Source organism: Opisthocomus hoazin, chromosome 10 (genome assembly GCF_030867145.1).
Source record: "Opisthocomus hoazin isolate bOpiHoa1 chromosome 10, bOpiHoa1.hap1, whole genome shotgun sequence".
NCBI classification, from domain to species: Eukaryota; Metazoa; Chordata; class Aves; order Opisthocomiformes; family Opisthocomidae; genus Opisthocomus; species Opisthocomus hoazin.
Genome location: NC_134423.1, coordinates 29,022,009 through 29,045,300, shown reverse-complemented (window position 1 = coordinate 29,045,300; position 23,292 = coordinate 29,022,009). Strand labels below are relative to the sequence as shown.

Sequence of the window (23,292 nt, the reverse complement as noted above, 5' to 3'; positions counted from 1 at the left end):
GGCTTTTATTATCTGTATAATCATTAACGGTAAAAGACAGTGCTTGTTTTTGCGAAGAAAGGCATGGCAATTTTATTGAGCTGACTGCCTGAATCGATCATTTCTTTAATAAGCAGTACAAAACAACAAAAGTGACTTTTACTAACTTAGATGGATATTTCCAGTTAGCTTTCCTGATCTACCACCAATTAAGCAAGATGTTTTGAAAGAGGAAATGCCTTCCGTACGGGGCTCGACGCGGGCAGGCTTTACAGTGGGCAGTAGGATGCTGCCAGCTCACCGGGCACAAACCTGTCTGGAGGGGACGGGAGAGTTTTTCTGCCCAAGCTGGCCCCAGAGCTGGCTCCAGAGCCCGACCCCTCTTCCATCCTCCTCCTAGTTCAGCAACAAACCTTCTATCAGCTAAACAGACATTGACATGATGAGTTTATTAGACTTTCCTGGTAAGCACGGAGTAAAGAGATTATGAAACTATTTCCTGTTTTCTACTTCGGGCATTTCATACATGGTTTCAGTTACCCTTTATAGCAAGTTTCCCCTTTTACCCCCCTGCATGGGTTTTTCTATAGAAATGGGCTGACAGACAGGTATACACTGGGATTTATCTTAAGCACTAAAATTATCTGAGGTAAGCTAGCAGAAGTAATGCACGAAAATAGTCTCAGTCTGTTTTTAAAGAAATTAGATTTGAAATTAAAGAGCATGAAAATCTGAGTTTCCTTCATATAAGTTTATAATATTTTTATTATACTTATCACCACAGTATCTAAATTTCAATTTATTTTTACTTCTATCCTTCAGCCATGACTTAAAATACAGATCATTAGTTACACTTTGTCCACTGGTGGTTTCTTCTTAGCAATTTTTAGGGGTTTTTTTTTCCCCACCTGAAGGAATGAATTCACACAACAGACAACAGCTGAATGCTCAAGCTTCAGGGAAAGAAAAGTTACTTTTGGTAAGAAACCAAGTAGAGGAATACTTATAGTGATAAAGAAAGAGTTCTAATGCTTTAAATGCAAACCAGGTTCAGAAAGGATGCACCTTTTCAAAAGTTAACTGCAAACAGCAGCATTAGTGGGTGCAGAGGACTACAGATCTGTATGTGTATTTTCTGTAGTAGAGTACACAATAATACAGCTATCAGACACTGATTTCTGGTTTCAGAAATGAATGCCTTTTAATTAACACCCTAAGGGTTTTTTGAGAACAAAATGGAACAGACAACTTTAAATACCCAGAAGAAATTGGTCATCAGTTCATTCAAAAAGACCCGATTACCAACTGTATGACATTTTCCCCTGATTAGCCTAAAAATATTTCCTGGAATGTGTTAACAATGGACATTTCCAGTGTTGAGCACCAGTTGCTACATCTAGTGGCTGCTAGTGTCTTAGGTCACGCCTTGCAAATTCCAGGGTTATTAATGCATTTGTGATTTATTAGAAACGGTGTCTAGAACACTTACTCATTCTTGGTTGCATCTGAATGAAAACGAAAAAAAATACAGGATTACAGACCGATGTCAGTGAACCTTGGTTTGGCAAACAAAAAAATGTTACTAGTAATTTGGCAAAGTAAGACAAGTTAAATGATGAATAAAGTTATGTTTAAAGACGATTCGGAAGTAGCGACTTTGGTTATATCCTGCATCGCAAGCTTGGAAAGTTATTTAGGCAAACAAGCTAGAAAGGAAGAGAATTAAAAAAGAAACAAAACAAAAACCCCACCAACGTAAAAGGTAAGCTCGACCTAATTACCACTCTCATGCAAAACAGTGACATAAAACTACTGATCACCTTAAAAAAAACCCCAACCGATCCCCGATGTGGTCTCAAAGGGACACCTGGATGCCAGCAGGGCTGTTACTCCAGGGCAGCCGGGTTAGCGTTCGGCCGTTCCGCAGCCCCACTTACCACTGGGGCAGCAAACACCCGCCGCCCTTGCAGAGCTGAAGATTTGCTAACGTGTTCACCGGAACAAGTTAGGTAACTTCAGCCAATTTATTTTGCCAGCTTTATAGAGGTAATCAATAAATCAGAAGTATTAATTACAGGAAAAAGAGATGTACAGTCCATCTGTTGTCTTCCACAGCTCATGCTACGTGCTGTAGTGGAAAGCAGAAATCCCCACCAAGGCACTTCTTGAGTATAGTTTCCCAAACATCACAGAAAAGTTTCCTCCAAACAGAAGAAATGTAAAACATAGGGTTATAAAATAAAGAGTAATTGCTTTTTGATTTTTTTCTCTCTAGAGGCAGCAGACTTCAGTAAGTAGAATATGTAAACATTTTCCTAACTCAGTTCTTTAACTGCTAACAAAGTTAAGTTCCTGAGTTCTTTTTCCCCCTTAAATAATTAATAATTACTTAAATAATGAAACAAGCCTTTTACATCATTATTAATAGATTTGCCTTCCCTGGTAAAGCAATGGAAAAAATGTATGTTTTAACAGCAAGAAATTATTACAATTAATCCTGAATTTCCACTTAATACTCCATTCCTTTCCTTTTTGCACCTTCAAGATTTTTCTGCTATTCTGTCTGGGAGTTTGCTGTTCCATCCCAGAGACAGACAAAACTTACATTCAGGATTTGCTCCCTATACGAAGAACCGTATGTGTCTGTCACAACGGCTCCACACCCTATGCATCTAGACCTGTGCCTGCCCGTTTTCCCTATGCAGACCACGCACCGCAAGAAATAAACCCCCACCTCATCTAAAAGGTCTGTATTTAAGGATCGTTAAGGTGTAACATTAGACCTAGTACCTCTGACAGCGCTAATTTTTAGGGATTCTCACTCAGTTTTAAGCAAACACGCTGTAAACGTGGAAAGGGGGAATCCCTGCTGCTTTCCTTTGCTGATAATACAAGAGCATCTGCACAAATCAAAAACCATGAGCCGACCTGTTCTGCTGCCCAAGAGAAAACTTCGGAGTAACTGAAATTAATACACTTGTAGGCTGTGAGAAGATCCTCTCTGATGTATTGTTCTACCTACTAAAAAAAAAAAAAGCACTTTTAAAAGCAAACAATCAGTGTTATTGGTTTGAAGTAGATCGGCATTTTCTGAAGAAGTTAAAAAAGTGACACATTTCAGAAGCTGCCCACAGTCTTCTCTGCAATATTAATACATTTCTCTGGAAAAATGCTTACAGTGGTATTTCTCAAACTGAGCCTCTGCCTCCCCTGGGAATTGTGAAAGGCTGAAAACAGCAGCAAGAAACCGCTTGGTAGTTTCTTTTTGGCTACAAAGGAAACTTAAAAGGAAAAGTTTTATGAAACATTAAAAAAAAAAAATTGAAACCAGGCTGACGTATAGCTGGCAGCAGCTCAGTTCCTTTGGAGTATCAGAATAGGTATTTATATCTGCAGCTAACTATTAAATCCATCCCTTATTTCACAACTGAAGGCACTCAGCTACCATCAGCAGTTAAATTTAGCTATGATTTTGTTGGCTTTTTGGAGGAGGAATTGAAAGGTAATCGAACTTACTGCCTGGCAGCTCACCCCCCCAGCCAAGGAACACGCTGCTGGGGATGCGCACACACGCAGGATCGCACCCACAAGGTGCCATCGCCCAGCAAACGGCTGGTGCTGCACGCAACGGCAACACAGCGGCTCACCGCAACGGAGCGGGGCTGGCAGGCTAGGATAAAAAACAACAGCAGAATAACCAGGGAGGATATTTTTCAAAGTGCCAGAAAAAGCCAATATCAAGAATCTGAAAGTCTGACAAATATATACATTAATATAAGACATGCAGGGCTGAATTTAGAAAGAGAATTACAGAGCGTTCATTGAGAAAGTGAAGCAACTCCTTGAATCCGTATCTAGTTCAACAGGGCAAACCCAGTTTTAAATTTTTTTAAACCGGATTATCATCCAAGTTATTTTGAAAGTTCTAGCTTAATTTCGTGTTCAGTATGCCTCTGTTGGAATACTTGAGCTTGAAGTATGTTTTCTTTGCTCTTTGAAAAATAATTCTCCACAATGAGTTTTAGATGTCTATTAAATTTCAATATATCTGGCACAGATAATATATACTAATGAGGAGTGTATTTTGGACTGAAAATTTAAATACGGAAAGGCAGAATGCCAGTAAAGCTCAATGTCAAGTACAACAGGTGTATTTAGCAATGAAATTAAGATCTGAATATGCTTGTATAAATTTTTTTTAATATTTTGTAACATTTCTATAAATTCAGTCTTACTGAAATTGCTATGAAAATTCAGCTAAGAATTTCAACATCATAATGTTTAGCACTTTACTTACTGTCTCCTAAAAATAGATCTGAACATGAAGACAGGCTTAAGATGCATTGTTACACATGTAATATCTTACATTATAACAGAGTACAGCATGGTGTGCAACTGGGAGTGGGGGGGTGGCTGTATCTTCTACGCCACATGTAAAAATATATACATTTTTTTTTATTTAGGCCTCTTCAAAAAACTCTTCCAAAGTATACATCTGTATATAGAGATATAAAAATGATTCAACTGTTTAATATAAACAATCAGCTGCACTCTTGAGTTAGTAGCTTCATTTTTCAAACTAGGCAATTCTGAGCTGTTAAACAATTATTTGAAAGGTACCTGTCCTCCTTCTAGAAAGAAGAAAATTGGACTATGTCTTCACAAAGGTATCAAAAAATATACCGGTCTTTAACAAACAGGCACCTGCAGTCTGACAAAGTAATCCTGATTCAGAAGGTACTTGTTTATCACTGACCCAGCTAAAACGAAAACTGTAAGATAACCCTCTTACCCTCGTCCCCTGCGCAACTCCGGATGACAAAGCAGCCCGCGTTCACGACTGCAAGATTTCCAGCGGCACCCGAGGAAGCAAGCAGTCAAAGACCGCAGTTCCAGTAAAGTTCTTCCACGTCATAACAAACATGAAGATACTGTTTCCTTGGCAATTTATCCACATAATAAAATATGTAGAAATCTACTTAATTCACTACAACACTTCTGTATTCTTAAAAAGTCTAAACTGTGCAGAGACCCTTTCTAAAATGTTCTTCCAGTAAAAAAAAAAAAAATCCTAGTGAGAAATTGTTTACTTAGCAGTGGAATAGAGACTGTATAAGGATTTCCTTAACAGGACTTCTGCCTACGTTTTTCTGCACATTTACAGTGCTACACAAATCTAAACACAAAATGGCACTCTCTAGCCAAAGCCAAAGATTCGCCCTTTGAAAACTGAAAAAAAGGTGAAATATTTGTAGTTTAACTTATTTGGTGACCTTTAGATCTTGTTCCAGATTCGAAATCAGTTCTTTGATACCTGTTGACATACACGCCGTATTACACTGCTGGCCGTATCCATTTACTTCGCTATTTGCCTCGACACAGACAGTCATAGACTCTCGTCTGTCACATTATCTGAACAGTGATTAAATTAAATGAGAGCTGTGGGGAGGGGGAAGGGTTCAAGCTTTTTTTATTCCCCTTTTTGAGATCGTAATTGAATTTCTAGTATCTTCAAGGTTATTTAAACCTTTAAGTGTTTCTCTAATACTTGCATTTTTCCCCTACCTCCAGCATTCTCTTGATAAGTTTTAATATTCTTAAACTCCATTCAACTTCAACATAAATTATTCCATCCGGGACTGTAATTGCACATGTTAATTCTGTAGACATATACACCACGGCGGGAAAAAAAAAAAAAAAAAAAAAAAAAAATCAATCATCGATATGCATCTTCATGTATATTTTATACATGCATCTCTATTTTAATCTTGCATTAGTGTATTCCAAGCTTCACCCACTGAGACTCCTGAAGAAGCAGGTTCAGGTCTCAAAACTGAAGCGCTCCAAAACAACTCTTTATCAGATGATCTCGGGTGCTATGGTGGACACCAATAAATGTTTTGTGGAGTAGGAAAGTGTTAATACAGAGAAGGAAAAGGAAAGTAATTAATAAAATCATTGAGCAATTTTCATCTTCAATTTTTTTTCCCCACAAAGAGACTTTACTCATTTTTGTATTGTAAAAATGGGGGGGGGGGGGGGGGGGAAGACAAGACATGAGTGACCATCTAAACACCAAGCCAACAGCAGACTCATGATGCAAAACTTTGTTGTTGCTAACTCCCAGCTTCGTGCTTCAATACTGAGGCACAACTACAGCAGAACTTCCTTCCTCTTGAAATTATTCTAGGAGCAAAGCAATCTCTACCTGTAACCAGGAAGAATATCAGACCTTCAGGGTCAAAACCTCAAACCCACTATCTTCTTGTAGGCTCTCAGGGCCAATACTGAGCATTTCTGAGAGCTTGGTTTCTTGCCTGTTATTCACAACCGGAGACCTGGGCTAAAGGCTGCGATTAGTACCAATTACAATGCCTACCAAAACCAAAAAGAAATTCACATATGATGTTTTCGGAGGAACTGAAACTATACAAATATGTTTTTCTGAGTATAAAAAAAAATTGCTACTTACGTCTTACACGTGGACCGCTAAGCAGTATCCCAGTTCTACAAAGCATGCAACCACTCACATTTTAAGACACAGATTGGTTTGATAACTTTCATAATTCACATATATTAAAGATTAAAAATTTTAATCTACTGCAAAAGTAAAAACTAATTCCTGTTTTACTATCAAATTACTCTTCAAAACTTTGGATGCACATATAAACCTTACAGCTACAGATTTCTGTATTAAGCACTTAGCATAACAGTCAAATAAACAAACTAGAAACTCCCATTAAGCCCTATGACCAAGGCACCGTTACCAAGTGGAAGAGATCATTTCAGGAAGACTTCCACTAGCAGAATTCTCTAAAAATTTTGTTTTTCTTCTAGTAAATACATATTGCAATAGACTCAGAAACAAGATTCTTCCCCGAAGCACTACAGCGCGAGACCTCAACAATTCCCCGTACGCAGTCTGATCTAATTGGGAACTTTGCTACAAAATCCCAGCTCGCTCTTTACCCATTTCATCTCTCCTCTACCACATTATTAAAGTGATTATTCATGAAAACCATGCAAGACAGTGTTTGGATATTTATAACAAGGCCAGCAGAGTCTGTTTATAGCTGTCTGTAAACATGTATTCATAATAATTCTGCTCAGAAGCACAAAGCTGAAGTGTTTTCGTGAGCACTAGTCCTCTCTGCTTCCCACTTCTCCCTCCATCAGCACAGAACTGGGATAGTGCCAACACTGTTACACTGGCCACAAATTTAAGCTACTTTTTTGTAGTAGAATTTACTTTTCACTTAATATTAAACCCTTAAGGTACGGAATCTGCAAACTAAAAGCAAGTTACAGTACTGGTTTCCAACTTTCTGAATTAGTCTTTAGACACTGCAGAAACACTGAAGCCGTCCCAGCCTCATGCTTACCGACATGTCCTAAGATAGTGAAAAATTGCAGGATATGTTATAAAAATAACTGGATATGTTATCATCTACTAATAACCCTGATGGTGCTACTGTGTAGTGAGAGGGTCCCAAAAAGGACACCAGAGAGAAATGCATTTGAATGAGAAGGGGCAGGCAAATTAAAACAAAAATCTATTAGTTGCTTGTATTTATTACCAACTTCCAACCTTTCCAAAAAATTCTCTTTGGTTTTCAGATAAAAGCAAAAATTGCACCATAAATCATGAAGACAAAAATGCAACTCCGCATGCTTATTTGTGTCAGCTACTGACAACAGATCTCCGTTGACTCACCCTCAGTCCACACTAAATTTCACTTTCTTCAGAGTATAGAGGGTGCTTAATCATCATTAAAAACTACCACACCCCCAAAAATAAAAGGAACTGTTGGGGGAAAAAAAAGGATATATGAAATATCCCATTGTCTACAGTACAAAGATCATCCTAGTAGGATGATAATTTATCAGGCCAGCTTAACATGCTTGCATTAGCAAACTCTTGCTAATAAACAATTCCTAAATGCTTTAGGCAATACTATGATTATCAAACACTGTTGTAGCATTCCATGTTGAATGAGAGAAAACTCTTAGAAGATCTAATACACCAAAAACTGATAATCAAAAATGACCAGAATATTAGGAGCCAAACATTCTTTCAATATCTGAAGTCACAATGGGTTAAAATCTCTCCCAGATTTCGAAGAAATCAACCCAACCAAATGAAAACGACACAGCACACGAAAGCCCGTGAAGCCGCAGGAATGAGCTATGCCATTTCGTTGTCTGGTGTAAGGGAGAGAGGGGGAGAGAAAGCAGGAGAGCACACAGCAGTAAAAGCCCTTGCCTGCCCTAGTCAGAGGGCCAGATGAAAAAACCAGCAACTGCAGAGTATTTGCATGACGATTAAAAAAAAAAAAGCAAGAGACACTAAAAACCAAACAGCAAAACAAACCCCAAAACCTCAAACATGTTCTGTGCGAAGGCCATTAATAACTGAGATTTTACAGTTCACTTTTTTAAAGTTAATGCTTCCTGTAGATATCGAAACAAAACTAATTTAAACAAAATATACTTAACATTAGCACCTTTGCCGAGTAAAGAGATTCCCAGCATCACAATCCCTTCACCTTCCCAGAAACTTTCTAGTGCATTTAAATAGCATCAAGGGGCAGAGAGGAAGCAATTTTTTCTGGGGCTAAATTCAAAGCAGGCTTTTAGAGGACGCTGCGTCCTGTGATTAACTTCTCTTACATACATACTTGTCACTTCTTGTAAGAAATCCAGACAGGGTCGGCTACTTCCAGAAATACTTATTGAAACAGCCAGTGGGGTCTGTCCTTCATAGTTCCTTGTGTTAGTGTCTGCTCCGTAATTATACAACATCTGTGCACAAAGCACATCATCTCTAAGAGCAGACAAGTGTAAGGGTGTCTGTCCATCTTCCAAGCGACCCAAGTTTGTATCCGCCCCTCTCTGAAGGAACATTCGGCAGTAAGAGTGATTGCTTTTGATCACAGCGTATCGTAACAGGAAACCATTTTGAATGTCGATGTTGGCATTGTGATCCAGGAGGATTTTCACACAGCTTGACCTCTCTCGGATAATGGCCAGCTGAAGCGGCGTAGTACCTTTATCACTGAGCGGATCAACCTCAGCCTTGAACTCCAACAGGAGCCTGACAAACGAGTCTCTGCCATAGTGGGCTGCTACATGGAGGGGAGTCCAACCATCGTTGCTCTTTGCATTAATAATGTCACTTCTATATTCAGATTCCAACATCAATCGTGCAATCCTCGCTCGGCCATGCATGGCTGCGTAATGCAGAGCAGTGAAGCCTCCAATTAAGTCCTTAACTGTGGGATCAGCTGAAGTTGAAATAAAATTAAAAAATAATTAGAAGGCATTACAGTAATCCAGTGCTGGAAAGAAAAAAAAAAAAAAAAAAAAAAAATCACAGTTGAATGTTAGTCTTTTCCGGCATAGCATGACAGGATTTTTCGTACTTCAAACTAATTCCTGCTTTCATGAACATGCTATTTTTAAGAAAAAGTTATATTTAAGGAAGAGCTACACAAAAAAAAAAAAAAAGACTTTTTCTTTCACATACATATGTTTCCATTTGACAAATAGTTTTCCACATCTTCCTAGCACTCTTAGGCTAATTACTCAAATGTCTCTGTCCATCCAGTTTTCCTCCAGCTCTACAATATTACATTTCTTTCTCGATGTTCAACTTTTTTTATTTTCCCTTGTGTTGCTTCTTGGTCTTAAAAAGAAGCATGTGTAGAAACATCTGCTGTCCCAAATTGCGGATGTTTTGTGGTCTGGCAGCATTGTATTGTTTTTAGGGTGTAATACTGTATTAGGTAAAATGTTTCTCTGTGGTCTGCAGGATTTCCAAAACATGTAGGATATATGTTATTTTAGATTATCTTGATAAAGCTTGTTTTTATAGATGATGAATCTGTTCTGAATTTATAGTTTTACAAAAATTTAAGATTTTACAAGAATGCAAGCATCCACTTATGGAAGGAGTCAGGAAAGATGTTAGTGCGGAGTACAAGTGATTACACAGATTATCCCCAACCCCCCAGCACAAAAACTCAATCTGATTTATGAATTTAAAAGTGGAAATAAACAAATCTATTTACTTAATTTAATTTCCTCAACACACCCAGACTTCTAAAGCTATTCCCGTGTGCCAACTTAATTACCGAAGGAAAGGCGCCTGCCTCGTTACTGTTTCTCAGCCAGAGAACGAGCCCGGTTTCTCCTTCCACCATCCGTAGATGTTGCCTGTTGGATGCTAAAAGGTACAAACTACAGTTTGGAAGTTTGAGGCACTTTCCTAACCTAAGTCTCCTAGTTGGTAAAGAGAGATACTACCTGCACAAGGCAACAGCCTTCAGTTGACATGTTGTCAATACTCCTGTGTATCTATCGAAACAACTGCTGGGCTCTGCCCTTCTGCGTTGGTTGTGTTGTCTGCTCTGTAATCATACATCATCTGGGCACAACGCACATCATCTCCAAGCGCAGACAAGCGTAATTGTGTCTGTCCACCTTCCACAACCTTGACAGCCCCATCCTTGCATCCTGGCACATTGAATTCTTTGCAATTTCCTCATCTATACATACCATGTTTACAAGCAAAGTAGCAGTGGTTGGGGTGGGGAGAGAGGAAAAAAAAAAAAAAAAGAATAGGACACTGTGACCATGCATGTTTAAAATGAACTGGGCTGAAGGCTATGAACACCCAATGCTCACACACTTCTGCTCAACAGAAGCACTTGCTCTCCTGTACCAACCACACAGAGAGGGCAGAGATTTCTGCTTGGCTGCCATCACACTCAAACAGGAGAGGGGAAGAGGGTGGGAGACACCAATTCGCATCTCAGAATTTGGAGCTGCTTTCAGTTAAGTTCACAATACAGTGTAAATTGCAAGGTAGCTTGGTCTGAACACTTCTGAACACACAAGGTGCTCACATAAAAAAACAGGAACAAGCTTCCCAGTATGGACCTACTGTGACCAGATCCAGATAACGCACTGAGATAGACATCACACCAAAATAATGGACTGAAAAAAAGAGTAGAAAATGCAGCTGCAAAGGTGATCCAGCAACTTGGAAGGATTTTTAAAAATTAAAGTGAAGACTGGGGGGAGAAAAAACAAACAAAATCCAAATACACAAACTAATGCAGCCTGACTACACAGAGAAATAAAATGTGACAAATGCCTCTGGTGTATAGAGCAGGAACGTAGAAATGACAAGAGAAAGATTAAGGAAAGTTTAGTCCCTTAGTAGTGACAGCCCTCCTAGCCTTCTGTGAACAGCAGAAGCTTCAGCACTCTGTATAGTTACACTAACCTGAGTTAAAGTAATTGCCGAAGCATCCACAGGTTGGCAGGAAAATGAAGTCAGTAACTGAACAGAAGGTTCCTAACCTGCACTATGACGATGTCCACAACATAGCAAAGAATCAGTACAACCCACAAAGTCATGAAAGAAAAAGATAATATTTCAAAGTGATGTCTGCTGCTCTCAGGGCGTCTGTCTTCACACTGCTCAGACTATTCTGGATTATCTCCTGACTGGTGATAAAATAAAGGGAGTAGCATAAGCATTGAGAATTCAGATGCAGATGGATGATACATTCTGAGAGGCAGAATTAGGGAGAAAGATGGACATAATAGAAAGGAAACAGCAGCAGCCAGGGTCATTTTCCGCAAAAAAAGTTAAAAAAAAAAAAAAAATCACGTTGTGCCTTCTGTGTTCCATGCTGGATCGGGCATGCAAGTTAATAATTTCTGCTCCCCAGGTGAGGTGCAGGATACTGCCTCTAGCCTCTTTGGTCTACGCAGTTTCCAAATTCAATAAGATATGCCCCAACTTTTGTGTATAAAAATGCATATATTTGCACACAAGTTGTTGCAATCCAAACCAAACAATTTACTTTCAACATAAGGATGCCCTTTGCCTATGGATTTAAGTACCTTTCCATGTCTTTCCTCCTCCCAAAATTTCATTGCTTTTGACCACTGAAGTGAATCAAAATAATACTAAGTCATGTAAGAGAAATGTCTCAACAAGAATAGGAAAAAAAGTCTCTCAGCTGGGCAATGAAGCAACACAAACAACTAACCTTCCAAAAGTAAACCCGGTAGCAAAACCTCATGATAAAAATACTGGAATTCCTATCAAGATTGTGGGCTTCGAGTGAGCTAATCGTACCCATCTCCCTCTCGATTAGAGAAACAACTTTACCAAGACCAAACCATTGCCCGTTGCTATTCAATGTCTTGCTGCCATCTCCTGGAAAACTCTTGAACTTCACAAGGGCTTTCAGCAGAAGTTGGACCCGCATTATAGTGCGTACACTTTCCATCCGTTCAGTCCCTGTGTTTGCAAAAAAGTCATGCAACAGTGCTGACGTTGCCTTAAGAACTTGGGTTGTTGTGGGGTATTGGTATTCTGCTGTAAAGTAACTCTGCCCCTGGAACACAAGCGAGGTAGAAATGAGCCGAGTGTGGTTCAGCTTACCTTTGGGAATCAGCAGAGCGGTGAAAGAAAAAAAGTATTGCCACAAGCCTATTTAACTAGGAAGGGAGGAAGCCAGCACATGCCAGCGTTTCTTTAGCTTGCCTCCATCCTGACTGTCAGACAATTACCGTTATTTCTTCCCAAGCTTCCCATTAATTTGGGGATAGCAGAATCTAGAAATAGGAACAGCTGCATTTGGTCACTTCTAGGGTTCTTAAATGTAAGCCATAATACAGTGGCATAAACCTTGAACTGCTGATCAAGGGTACCAAATTACTGCCATCAATCTCACCAGAGACTGAAAATTTGCAACAATGAATGATATTCAGCTTATTTTATTTCACGTTAAAATTGGGCAGCTAAGCCAGTCATTTAAACTCTACTGTTAACAAAACTTTTTTCTAATGCTGTAATCTAGAGGATATACAGATTCCTAAACAACAGTCTAATATTTTAGAGTTTCAATTTACAGCTCAGTGGGACAGTTTCCCATGTTTCATAACACCTTCATTAGGTCACTCTGTCGCAGTCTAATGTGGGAAGCCAGGAAAACAATCCTTCTGGCTCCATAAAGCACTTCCATTATTTCAAGCTCGCTCCCCTCAACTAGGGCTTAATTCTGACCACAAGGTTTAGAAACACAGCTACATATAGCTTCTGTTTTGAATTTTCTACGATAACATTGACACAGAAGACCTCCAGGAAAGCATTACTGTTCAGACACAGAAAGACTTTATGAGCTGCTTTCGGGGGATGAGCATTTGGCATTCTCTAGTTTCTCCCAGATTCTGCACGACCTTACTGAAATTTAGATACCTTGCAGCCAAGACTAAAAATAAATAAATACGTCTGTTTGGCTACTTCCTTCTGTTACTCTTCAGTTTCTAGGAGCTTTAGTGAATCATTTCTTCACTTTAATACAAGTAACCAGAAACTGTCCTGCTCAGTTAGTACTGAGAAGATATTGCCAAGGGACAGCTAACAACTACACACTTCCGAGGCTTTAGCTGGTTGTAACGTTAAGAGTGGTAGCTGGGGAATTAATAAAACATGGTTCTTGTCCAGCGCTGGATTGTCTGTCTCAAGGTGTCATTTTCAAAGTAAAAAAAGTACACTAAAGGCGAAAAGAGGTTTGTTCTGCAAAAATCCAAGATTACCAAAAACCACACTCCCTATTTTTGTGTTGCTTTCCTGTTGAGCTTGGTGACTCTAAATTGTTTGTATGGATGGAAAGAGCTGGCTTCACGGAATCTTCACTTTATTAAAACAAGACGCATACACTAAGAAAGTAAAATTCACCATTTTTAATGAAAACTAAGTTTCTCCATGGTTCTAATCGACTTTCTGCCTTTCATCACTTGAGAAAGAATATTTATTACCTGACCTATTACCTCTGTATCTAGTTGGCATTTCTGCTGGCTTCATCCTTTAGTCTGGACTGGTTTTTAATGCATTTCCCCCATCTATCTGTGTCTCCTTGCTCAGCAGATAATAAAAAGCTTCCTCTTGTTCCACCATCTCCACTGAAATCAGCCAATCTGCATGCACCACGTTGTCCCCTTGCTCTTTTCTTTGCTGGTGAACAATGACGGAAGAGAAGAAAAACAAGAGCAGGAGGTGGCCAGGTCATGACTCCCATAAGAAGCTACCTTTTATTTCCAGGTCAGTGACCAGACTCCTTCTCAGCCCTTATTAGCTGAACTCCATCTCCACCCCACTACCGTTCAAGATTACGTCAGTAGTCTTCCAGTATCTCAGATCTGAGGCACAGCACTCTACCCTCAGCAATAGCCCACTGTGGTTTTCTCATTCCTGTACTACGAAAAGCTTTCCAGCCCTGCTAAGCTTTGTCATCCCTCTAGACAGCCACAACTATCACCAGTTGCCCCTTCCTTCCCACAAACATCTCCATTCCCTCCCTCCTCCAGAACTCCACCCGCTCCCTCTCACTATCTTCTTTATTATTACTATATACAGCCAGCTCAATACTCTGTTTACCATAAGATTCACACCAGAAAATGACTTTTTCCCGTTGCCCCAGTACCATTCTGGTCCAGGGGGATTAAGCTCCAACATCAAAATAATCCACTTCTTCAGAGGGAGGAAGGTAGAGACCGTGTGAAGAAAGGTAGACACAAACCTCTCACTAATGAGGCAGGCATGATTAACTCGGCTTTTAAGAGTCAGCTCATTCACCGCTTAATAGCTCATTTGTGACATTATTACGTTTTAAATACTCATTATCTTTTATGCCTCTGTTTTGAGGGAAAACAAGGCAAGGCACAGAACAGTGCCAATTTTCTGAAGCGAGGCTCAGCTACAGGAAAGCTGCCGTAGATGACTAACCCTCACGCTATTTGTTACTCAACTTTCTAGTTCTGGTGATTAAACGCTATACTGCTTCCAGAACAAGGATGTTTCATTATAGGCAGTTTTCACGAGGCATCAGATTCAGCTGGTACTTCATCCAGGAAAGAGTAACAACAAAAACAAAACACTGTATCAGCAGCTATTTAATATCAAAACCTCAAAATCTATATGATGAAAATACCCAAGAATAGGGGTTTATTTTCCAGATAATCTTCAAGTTTACAGAGGTAAACCCAAAGTATTTCAAGACTTACAACCTAAAAATTTTGAGTTATCAAACTGGAGGCTTAAGATTATCCACATATATTAAATTTTAAAAGTAGAATTTAAAGTTATTTATTAGTGCAATTCAGTAGCTCTTTTCCCTCCTTCCAATAAAGGCATGAGGGTTTGCCAATATAATATGGCTAAAATCTGGTATATCAATGGGCTCCAGTTGTTCAGCTTGTATTTCACGGTTGCTCAAGGAACACACCGCTAATTGTGCAAATATCACAACCTATTAATACTATTCAGTCTCAAGGATGATCTATACATCTGATGAATCCTGCGATACACATAAGGGGCCCATATGGCCTCAGATACATAAAGCATCATAAAGATAATTTCAGTTTCCTTGGGACTGAAAACATCTTGGTTCATAACTCATCTAACGAGAACAGTGCTAGAATACAGGATGCTACTCTTTTTAACCAGAATGTGGAGAACTGATTTTTATTTTTCCTCTCCAGCATCACACTAAAGATTAAGACTCTGCATCTCTAAAACTGTAGGTGGCCTTGAAAAAACATATAGCAAAAAGTAATTCTGACTGTACCACTTGAGGGGTAATAGCCATCACCCAACCGAGTGTATCACTTAAACTAAAAGTCAGTTCTTGAAAGCAAGCTTCATTACAGATGGATGCAGGAGAGGTGTAAACTCAACTGGACTAGCTGACACTAAAGTCCTTGCACAAAGAGTACTGTTTACATAAAGTTTAGCAGACTGTGGTAAAGCCCATAGAGAAGCTTAGTCTCCAATGCAACTTGTTAACTTGCTTGAGAATTATGAAACAAACTTCCCCAGGATTTCAACTCAAGGACCTGCATTTGTCTAGTAATACTGCTTAAGAAAAGCCTACAGTGAGTGCATTTAATTTCACAGTGAGCCCTTCTGCACTATTTTCACAATGCTTATTCATTATTTTAACAATTCCTAGGCAATTCTGAAAAAATAAAAGGTATTAAGATATAAAGCTAATCTACTACCTCATTCACAGAGTACGCATCAGAAGGAAACAGAGATGAAGCACTACCCCAAAGAAAGAAAAAAAAAAAAAAAAATCAGAAAAAAAGTCAGTAGCAGTCTGATAACTAACCAACGCTGGAAAGCCCTACAGTGGAAACTGGGATAGAAAGCTGCGAGATGGGTTTCAAGGTATTTCTCTCTATGCAACTCACCTCCATGTTCAAGAAAAACACGGACACATCTCTCCTTCCCTCTTGCTGCAGAGAAATGAAGCAAGGTCCAGCCATTGGCATCTCGACCATTTGGAGAATATCCTTGCTCCAGCATCTTGCGCACGGTGTGAACATCGCCAGCAGCAACAGCAGCCTGAATCTGCAACTCTTCCTGTAGTTCAGGGTTTCTCCGACAGTGATGGTGTAACATCCTAGCTGAATCTGGCTTTTACAGAAGCGTCATGAGGTCACACTGGTCACCTTCAATCAATATAAAGCATGAATAAATTAGGACTGGGACCAGCAAAGAGGTGTCTAGGAAAAGTCAGTACTAACAAAAAGCAATGCGAGGATTTACTCTCCATATCCAGAGCAAAGTCATCTTACACATAGGATAAAAACAACCAATCTCACTGTTGCTAGCAAAATCATGGTACATGGTTCACATCACTGCACCGCAGAAGGACACTTACACATTATAAATAGTAAAGATTTTCCTCAGAAATGACAGCATCAAACAACAGTCCACAATTAAAGCACCTGAGCAATAAGCAACATGAAAAATCTCCACAACCCACCATTCATTTAAAAAAAAAAAAAAAAAAAAAAAAAATCACAACATGGTTCATATCACTAACTCCAGAAATACTGGTTAAATAGACGAACTAAACTTGCATTGCTAGAGTAACTGAACAATGATATTCTTACATATTTCTATTTCTATTCTAATATTGTAAATATTTCTATTTTTTCTAGAAATGTATCAACTTTAAGCTTTAGTGAAAATGTTTTCATCTTACTAATATAATATTTTCCTGTGACCTACTGCACATAAATACTAGTAACACTAATGTTCAAACTGAAAACTTTAATTTTCTCCCCCTCCCCTTTTTTTTTTTAATTAAAGCCTACCGTCTGCACTTTGGCTTGTGGGCTTCCTTATTAGTACATAAAGACTGCAAAGAACCTCTCTATTCCAAACATCAAACACAAACGTGATAATATATGAGACCTGAAAACACATAAGTGCAGTTAATATGGCCCTGTCAAACACCGTAAGAACATATACCAGCACAATTCAATTTATAATTCTCTTGATACAGTATATGAGAGAGCTGGGCCAAAAGGCTATCTAAAATAGCCATTGTAAAAGAGCCTAGATACAAGCATACATTGAGAAAGAAAGAAGTACTATACTCCACACTCTGTTTGAAAAGTACTCATCTGCAGCTTTACTTGGTACCCAGCTGGGGATGAGGAAAAAACAAACAAACAGGCATTTAGAGATTCCTTCCATAGTACATAATGTCTGTTAGGTGTTTACATTTTCACATACATTGTGTATCATACCCCATTGACAGGTATGCCTAGAATGGAACCAAATATCAGAAGAAAGAGAATAAAAGCAAGGTATTAGAAAGGTGATGCTGAGCAATAGGAGTCTCAGAAAATACTCAAAAACTGTTGCAATGGATATTAACGCAGAAGATGAAAGAGAGAAAGAAAAATGTATTTAGACTCCTGTAAAGTTAATCAAGATTAAAGTGCACAGAAAAGTTTAAAGACGAAAATGAATTTTAAGCCAAACTTAAAAATTACAGCAACCCTGTTTTATTAGGATGTCAACCCACATCATCACCTAAGTGTAAAATCATAAGGACTTCCAGGTTCTCGTGATTCACAGGTCATTGAAAAGACATCGCAATCAACTCCCCGTACCCCACTGGGCACTTGTTTTCCTGTGATCCAGACGTATACACAGACAAGAAGAAAGTGAAAACATCAATCACTGCCATTCTTCCAGATAAGGCACTCTTCTATAACCTTCTTCTGCCCATTGCAAAGAAGTTATTTATTTGCTTCTTGGAGAGATATAAACTCGTAATAACAGGCAGCAACAATGACCCTACTTACACGGCAAACGTGGAACTTGCATACACCAAATGCCCTTCTTTGACATTTATAAACGCTTCAACTTACCACATACGGCCACAATCACTATTTCAGCATAGGGTTATAAAAGGAGACTTTTTAGCTCAATAGGTTATACACGGCGTAGGTACTGGCTTTGTTTTGTTTTATCGTATGAAATCCATTATCCGACACTTGAAGAAAAGCGGATTTACGAACCAGCAACTGCTAACTCCATAGTTCAGCTTTTGCAGCATATTCCAAAATCAAACTTGGTTAATCTGATGACAATGGAAGTATTTCCCTTGACTCTAATAAGCTTTTGCTAAGCTCTTTTCTAAACTCCAATTAGCACTTCAGAACACTCTCACCTGTAAGAGTGAGCTTGACTTCATTCTGGATCACACCACTAACAGTGTTGTTAATGAAATTCCAACTACAAGAACAAGATCTTTCCTTGCATTCACAGGAAAAAACTGATAGCAGAACCTGACTGATAAGTATGAGACAAGGGGAGATATTAAAAAGTAAAAAAAAAAACCCAAAAAAACCAAAAAAAACCAAAAAACCAAACAAAAAACAGAGTGTGCCCCTGTGGCCCTACTTTCTCAATGTGTGCAAAAACAAGATTTGAAAACTTATCTCTCAAATTCCGAATATCTGATCAAAAGTTAATATAAACAAACTTTCTACTGCCATTTTTACAGTCCTTTCTTGTAAAGAACTAATACTTGTAAGAACTCATCCGATCCTGAAAATTAAGGTCAAAGAAGTTGCTCAAAATGCTACGAAAAGAGATAAGGTGACTAAACAGATGAAGAGAAATGGGATTTCTCATTTAAGGGGACAGCAGTATCCCCCCTGCAAATATCTATGAAGACAGTTGGTTGAGAAAAAGCAAAGCTCTTTATATCACACTTCTCAGCTGGTGGGTATATTTGTAATGCAGCATTATAAAAAGTTGGCACTGGCCCCATATGTTGCATGTGACTAGCAGAGCTTATTCAAATTAGCTAGTACGAAAGTACATAAGTACTAAAACATACAAAGCAGAAGACAAAGTCAGGCGTAAGCAGCTCCTTTTATCACTTGTGCAGTTTCTGTAAATATCCACTCTTCTATCTCACCCCTACGGCAAGCAATGAAATTCAAATTATAAGAATACTTAACTGTAACATTAAAGGTTTCAGGACAGTTCTAGGTACACACCAGCTTTGAAAACGTTTTCACTTCTGCTCCATAGATCATTTAAAATTCCTGCTTGCAAATCCCCATTTATCAACCTTTGGAGAAGGAAAGGAAGACTACCGAAGTCATTAGCCATTTGGCACTTAATATTTAATGTTTTGCAACTGTAATCAATCTCATTCAGAACACAATATGCACTTCTATTGCTACATATTGGCTTTCTCCGTGCAAAGAAAAAGAAGAAATTAAGTAGGGGGGGGGGGTGTAAAAAAACATACCTCTACATTCTTGGTTATAATGATTATATAGTGCCATGAAAATGGAGGACAACAACAGCTACTCAATTGATTTTGCAAGTACAACAGGATAAATTCAATGTGTTCCCGAGTTACCTTATAAGAGGTTGTCACTCTTTGATGGACGTCCCACTCTTCATTGTCTTCACTATTCATAATCTTGTGTGCCCATGTGTCAAAACCTGCCACCCCTTCGAAAAGAAAAAAAAAAAAAAGATATTTCTTATTAGTTACAAAGAGTAAAAGTGAGAGGTCTACTCACTTTTACTTTGTACCTGTGCTAGAATGCTACACTGCAACACAGTTATGCCAGAAAAGGCCCAAAGCATGCTTTTTTCCCACTATCAGACAGTTCTCCAGAGTTTGGGGTGGGAAGAGTTTGCTTCTGTCATATGAGGAAAAGGCTACAGAGAATATTTTATGGAAGAGAAGAGAAATGAGATGTGTGCTTCCTCTCTGGAGTAAACCTTAAAGAAATAGTCTAAACTCCTCTCTAAGCATTATGTATATCTGCTCCTGCCATGGAACATGCATGGATGCAAAGGTTCCAGCAGGCAGTTCTGCCCGACCCCTCACGATCTCCCCGTGGGACTCTGATGCCAGGAAAAACTTTCAGGATCCATTTAGTTCCTCCCAGCCCGTTTTTGTGGGTTGGTTTGTTTATGGGGCTTTTTGTTGCTGGTTTTATTATTTGGTTGGTTGTTTTCTTTAATCTCCATTCCATCTAAGCTTCCCTATCTAAAGGATAAAACCTGACAACATAGAGCACTGACTTCTTCTGTCCTTCAGCTGGACTTCTAGCACTGCCAGATAGTCATGTCTCCCCCACATGCCAGATCAGACCACAAACAGGTAAAGATGCCTTCACAATACAAGCAATACCACCATGTCAAGAATCTTCATCCTTCTCCTCACACAAAAACTATCCTTTTAGTATCAAAGTTTACTGAGCGCCAGTTACCCCTATCCAGCTTCCTCCCTCGGTGTGGCCCTCCTCATCCTCCTTCCTGATCATCTGTATTTAACAGGATTAGTCCCAACATTTGCCCATTTCTCACACCACTGCCAAGAGCCCATACCCATCGACGTTATTTCATTAATTCTTTCTACGCCTCTATCTGACCTTTCGTTCACTTTGGCCGCAAGCTTCTCACAACAGGACCCCTTATCATGTGTGAGCACTGCAATAATACAATAAATAATAAGAGCATTAATTACTCCATTGTATAGCGGATCACACAAAACCAACCGTGACTTGTTTCTTCTGCAAATGAGTTGCACCAGAACAATTACACGAACTGTGCAGCTTTCAGCTTCAGTTAAAATTTCTGTCACTTAATGCAACATAAAATCTTGCCTTCCCAATGATAGCTCAGACGAGGAGGATGAAAAAAGCTCTCTTCATCCCTCTTATGCATGTTTTCCAAGAGCTTTGCTTCCCAAGATAAAACATACAAGGTCTGCAGATATGCTCACAGCCCTGCACAAAATTGCACTGCCATGACCTAATTTGATCACATTTCTAGCCTTGTTTTTTTGCATAGATGATCAGTCGTTAGTTCACCTTTTTTTTTTATTTTTGCATGATTTTCACTTTAAAACCCACACATTTTTTTATTAGCTGATGCAAATTAGAATTGCACTGACTTCACAGACTACAGACAAGGTAACAGATTGCTCCACTAAAAAAGTAACAAGCTTTTTTCCCCCCAAAGGAAAATTAGCTGCATATGGCAAGAGTAAGATCTGCAACTTTAATAAAAAGAAGTCATATTTAGTGAAAGTAAAGCTCACTTACTCAATGACTTAAAGTTTGCTTAAAATACTAATAAATGCAGAAGTAGCACACCAAAAAAAACCATCTTCATTATCTATTGATATTGTCTCATGTTGTCAAAGAGATCTTAGACTTTTCTACATCTATGTGTCACTTCATTAAAGTCATTGCAAACATCATGCGGAAAATTAATTCCGACATATGTATATACCTACTTTAAAGAAAGTTCAAGGTTGGTACTAAAAGTAAGACCTTATAATACACTAATTTGCTCATTCAGACGGCCTAATACATAGACCTGATTCCTAAGCCCTAAGGTTATACACCCAAGACCTAAACAAGGACCGTAGTTTACTGATGTTTGCCTAACTATACAAGGAAAGTGTACCATTACACATGACATTTAATACCTAGCATAGACCTAACCAGTGTAGATCCTAGTTGTCTGTGGTTAAAGTATTCCAAGACATTAAATCAAATAAACAAAAAAAAGCAGCGCCCTGCAGAGTAAGGATAATTACGTTGGCATTCATCATTCTCACAACCCACTTCTCCCACCCATTTCAAACCTCAAACAAGCTAAATGCGTTCTCACTCAAATGGCATTTTAAAAATGGTCAATATGTATTCGACAAAAGAAATTAAATGTGACTATCATCTTCACATGTCACTCAGCTTCCTATTTCAGGAGTTCTTCAGACAAGAGAGTAAGGCAAAAAAATCATGGTATTATTTGTGTTCTCATATCACAATCCTAAAGTTTGCAAATATCATGTGAAATATCAACATTCCACAGAGCCTCATAATCCTGAATATATTTTCTGCTAGATGTTCTATGCTACATCCCAGACAGACATCAAGCGAGGTATCCAAATGGCTGAGATGAAAATCACCAAGCAACACATGCGAATTGTTGGGTCTGAAAGCAATGAGTTAACAGTGCATGAATCCAAAACATCAGAGGAACAGCTGCTTCAAAGGAAAGAAGCCTTCACTCTTCGTAAGCGGTCATTTGAAGTTACACGTTTCTCGTCAGAGCTTCTGTAATGCTATCTCGTAGCTTGGACATAGTAAACTTAAAATAACTGAAAGAGTTAACCCAAACGTCCCTCCACCAACTTCAGGTGTTCATAGCAGTGTGTGATGCTAACTGGTGGTGTTATACACTAATAAGCAGCTGTTTGGTTGTCACATTCTGCAGGTGGCTGAAACTGAAGTCCAGAGGTATCGTTTTACCAGCTATTATCCATTTCACAGCCAGGTTGTGAGGTCTGACTTTTGGGCCTGACAGAGAATTAGTGAAACCACCCAGCTCAAGTAACTTCAGGTCTGCAAACTGGAGAGCAAGAGACCTCCCCTTCCAAAAGCACCAGTAATGCATCAGCTAACCACCCTCAAAATTCCCACCCGTACATCAGCAACCTTAACTACAAGCAGAGCCCACTGAAGAAAACACTGCAAATCCTTCCACATCAAGGACCTCGGTGCTAGCGCTAACGTGAGGCCTTACGGATCATTTTCAGTAGAGAATGCCGCACCGGGTTCGCGCAGCCACAACTCTCCCCCCTCAAGACGTGCACTGACAAACCGCACGGAGCTCGTGCTCTGCGGCGTGCTTGGAGATCCTCTTGTACCAAGCACAACACAATCTCTCTTCTAACTTACAGTGGTGCTGTTACTGAGTTTAAAACAGCAAAAGTCAGATGAAAGCTTAGCCTTAAAAACACTCGTTACAGATTGTTACTTGCTAACGTATAAGATTTATGTATTTCAACATGACTTGCTACCACTAAAGAATGCAAACACCAATATTTCATGGGATGACAGAAGTAGAAAACAATGGCTAGTTCAAACCACATGAAAGCC

The 23,292-nt window shown here is 39.1% G+C and overlaps 1 protein-coding gene across 4 annotated transcripts in view; it reads right to left on the bottom strand.

Annotated features, from left to right (window-relative positions):
• The window catches only part of ASB7 (ankyrin repeat and SOCS box containing 7), a 31,665-nt gene that overhangs the window by 5,397 nt on the left and 2,976 nt on the right, over positions 1 to 23,292 (bottom strand). For 2 of the 4 annotated variants that reach the window (XM_075432027.1, XM_009945437.2), the window contains 3 exons: positions 19,746 to 19,840; positions 16,255 to 16,515; positions 8,658 to 9,263 (listed from right to left, as the gene is read on the bottom strand). In XM_075432027.1, the coding sequence (XP_075288142.1) occupies positions 8,658 to 9,263; positions 16,255 to 16,465 (817 nt within the window). In that variant the 5' untranslated portion in view covers positions 16,466 to 16,515; positions 19,746 to 19,840. Of the gene's footprint in view, positions 1 to 8,657; positions 9,264 to 16,254; positions 16,516 to 19,335; positions 19,433 to 19,745; positions 19,841 to 20,867; positions 20,907 to 23,292 lie in introns of those variants that run through there. The other 2 variants (XM_075432029.1, XM_075432030.1) reach the window with 2 other exon arrangements.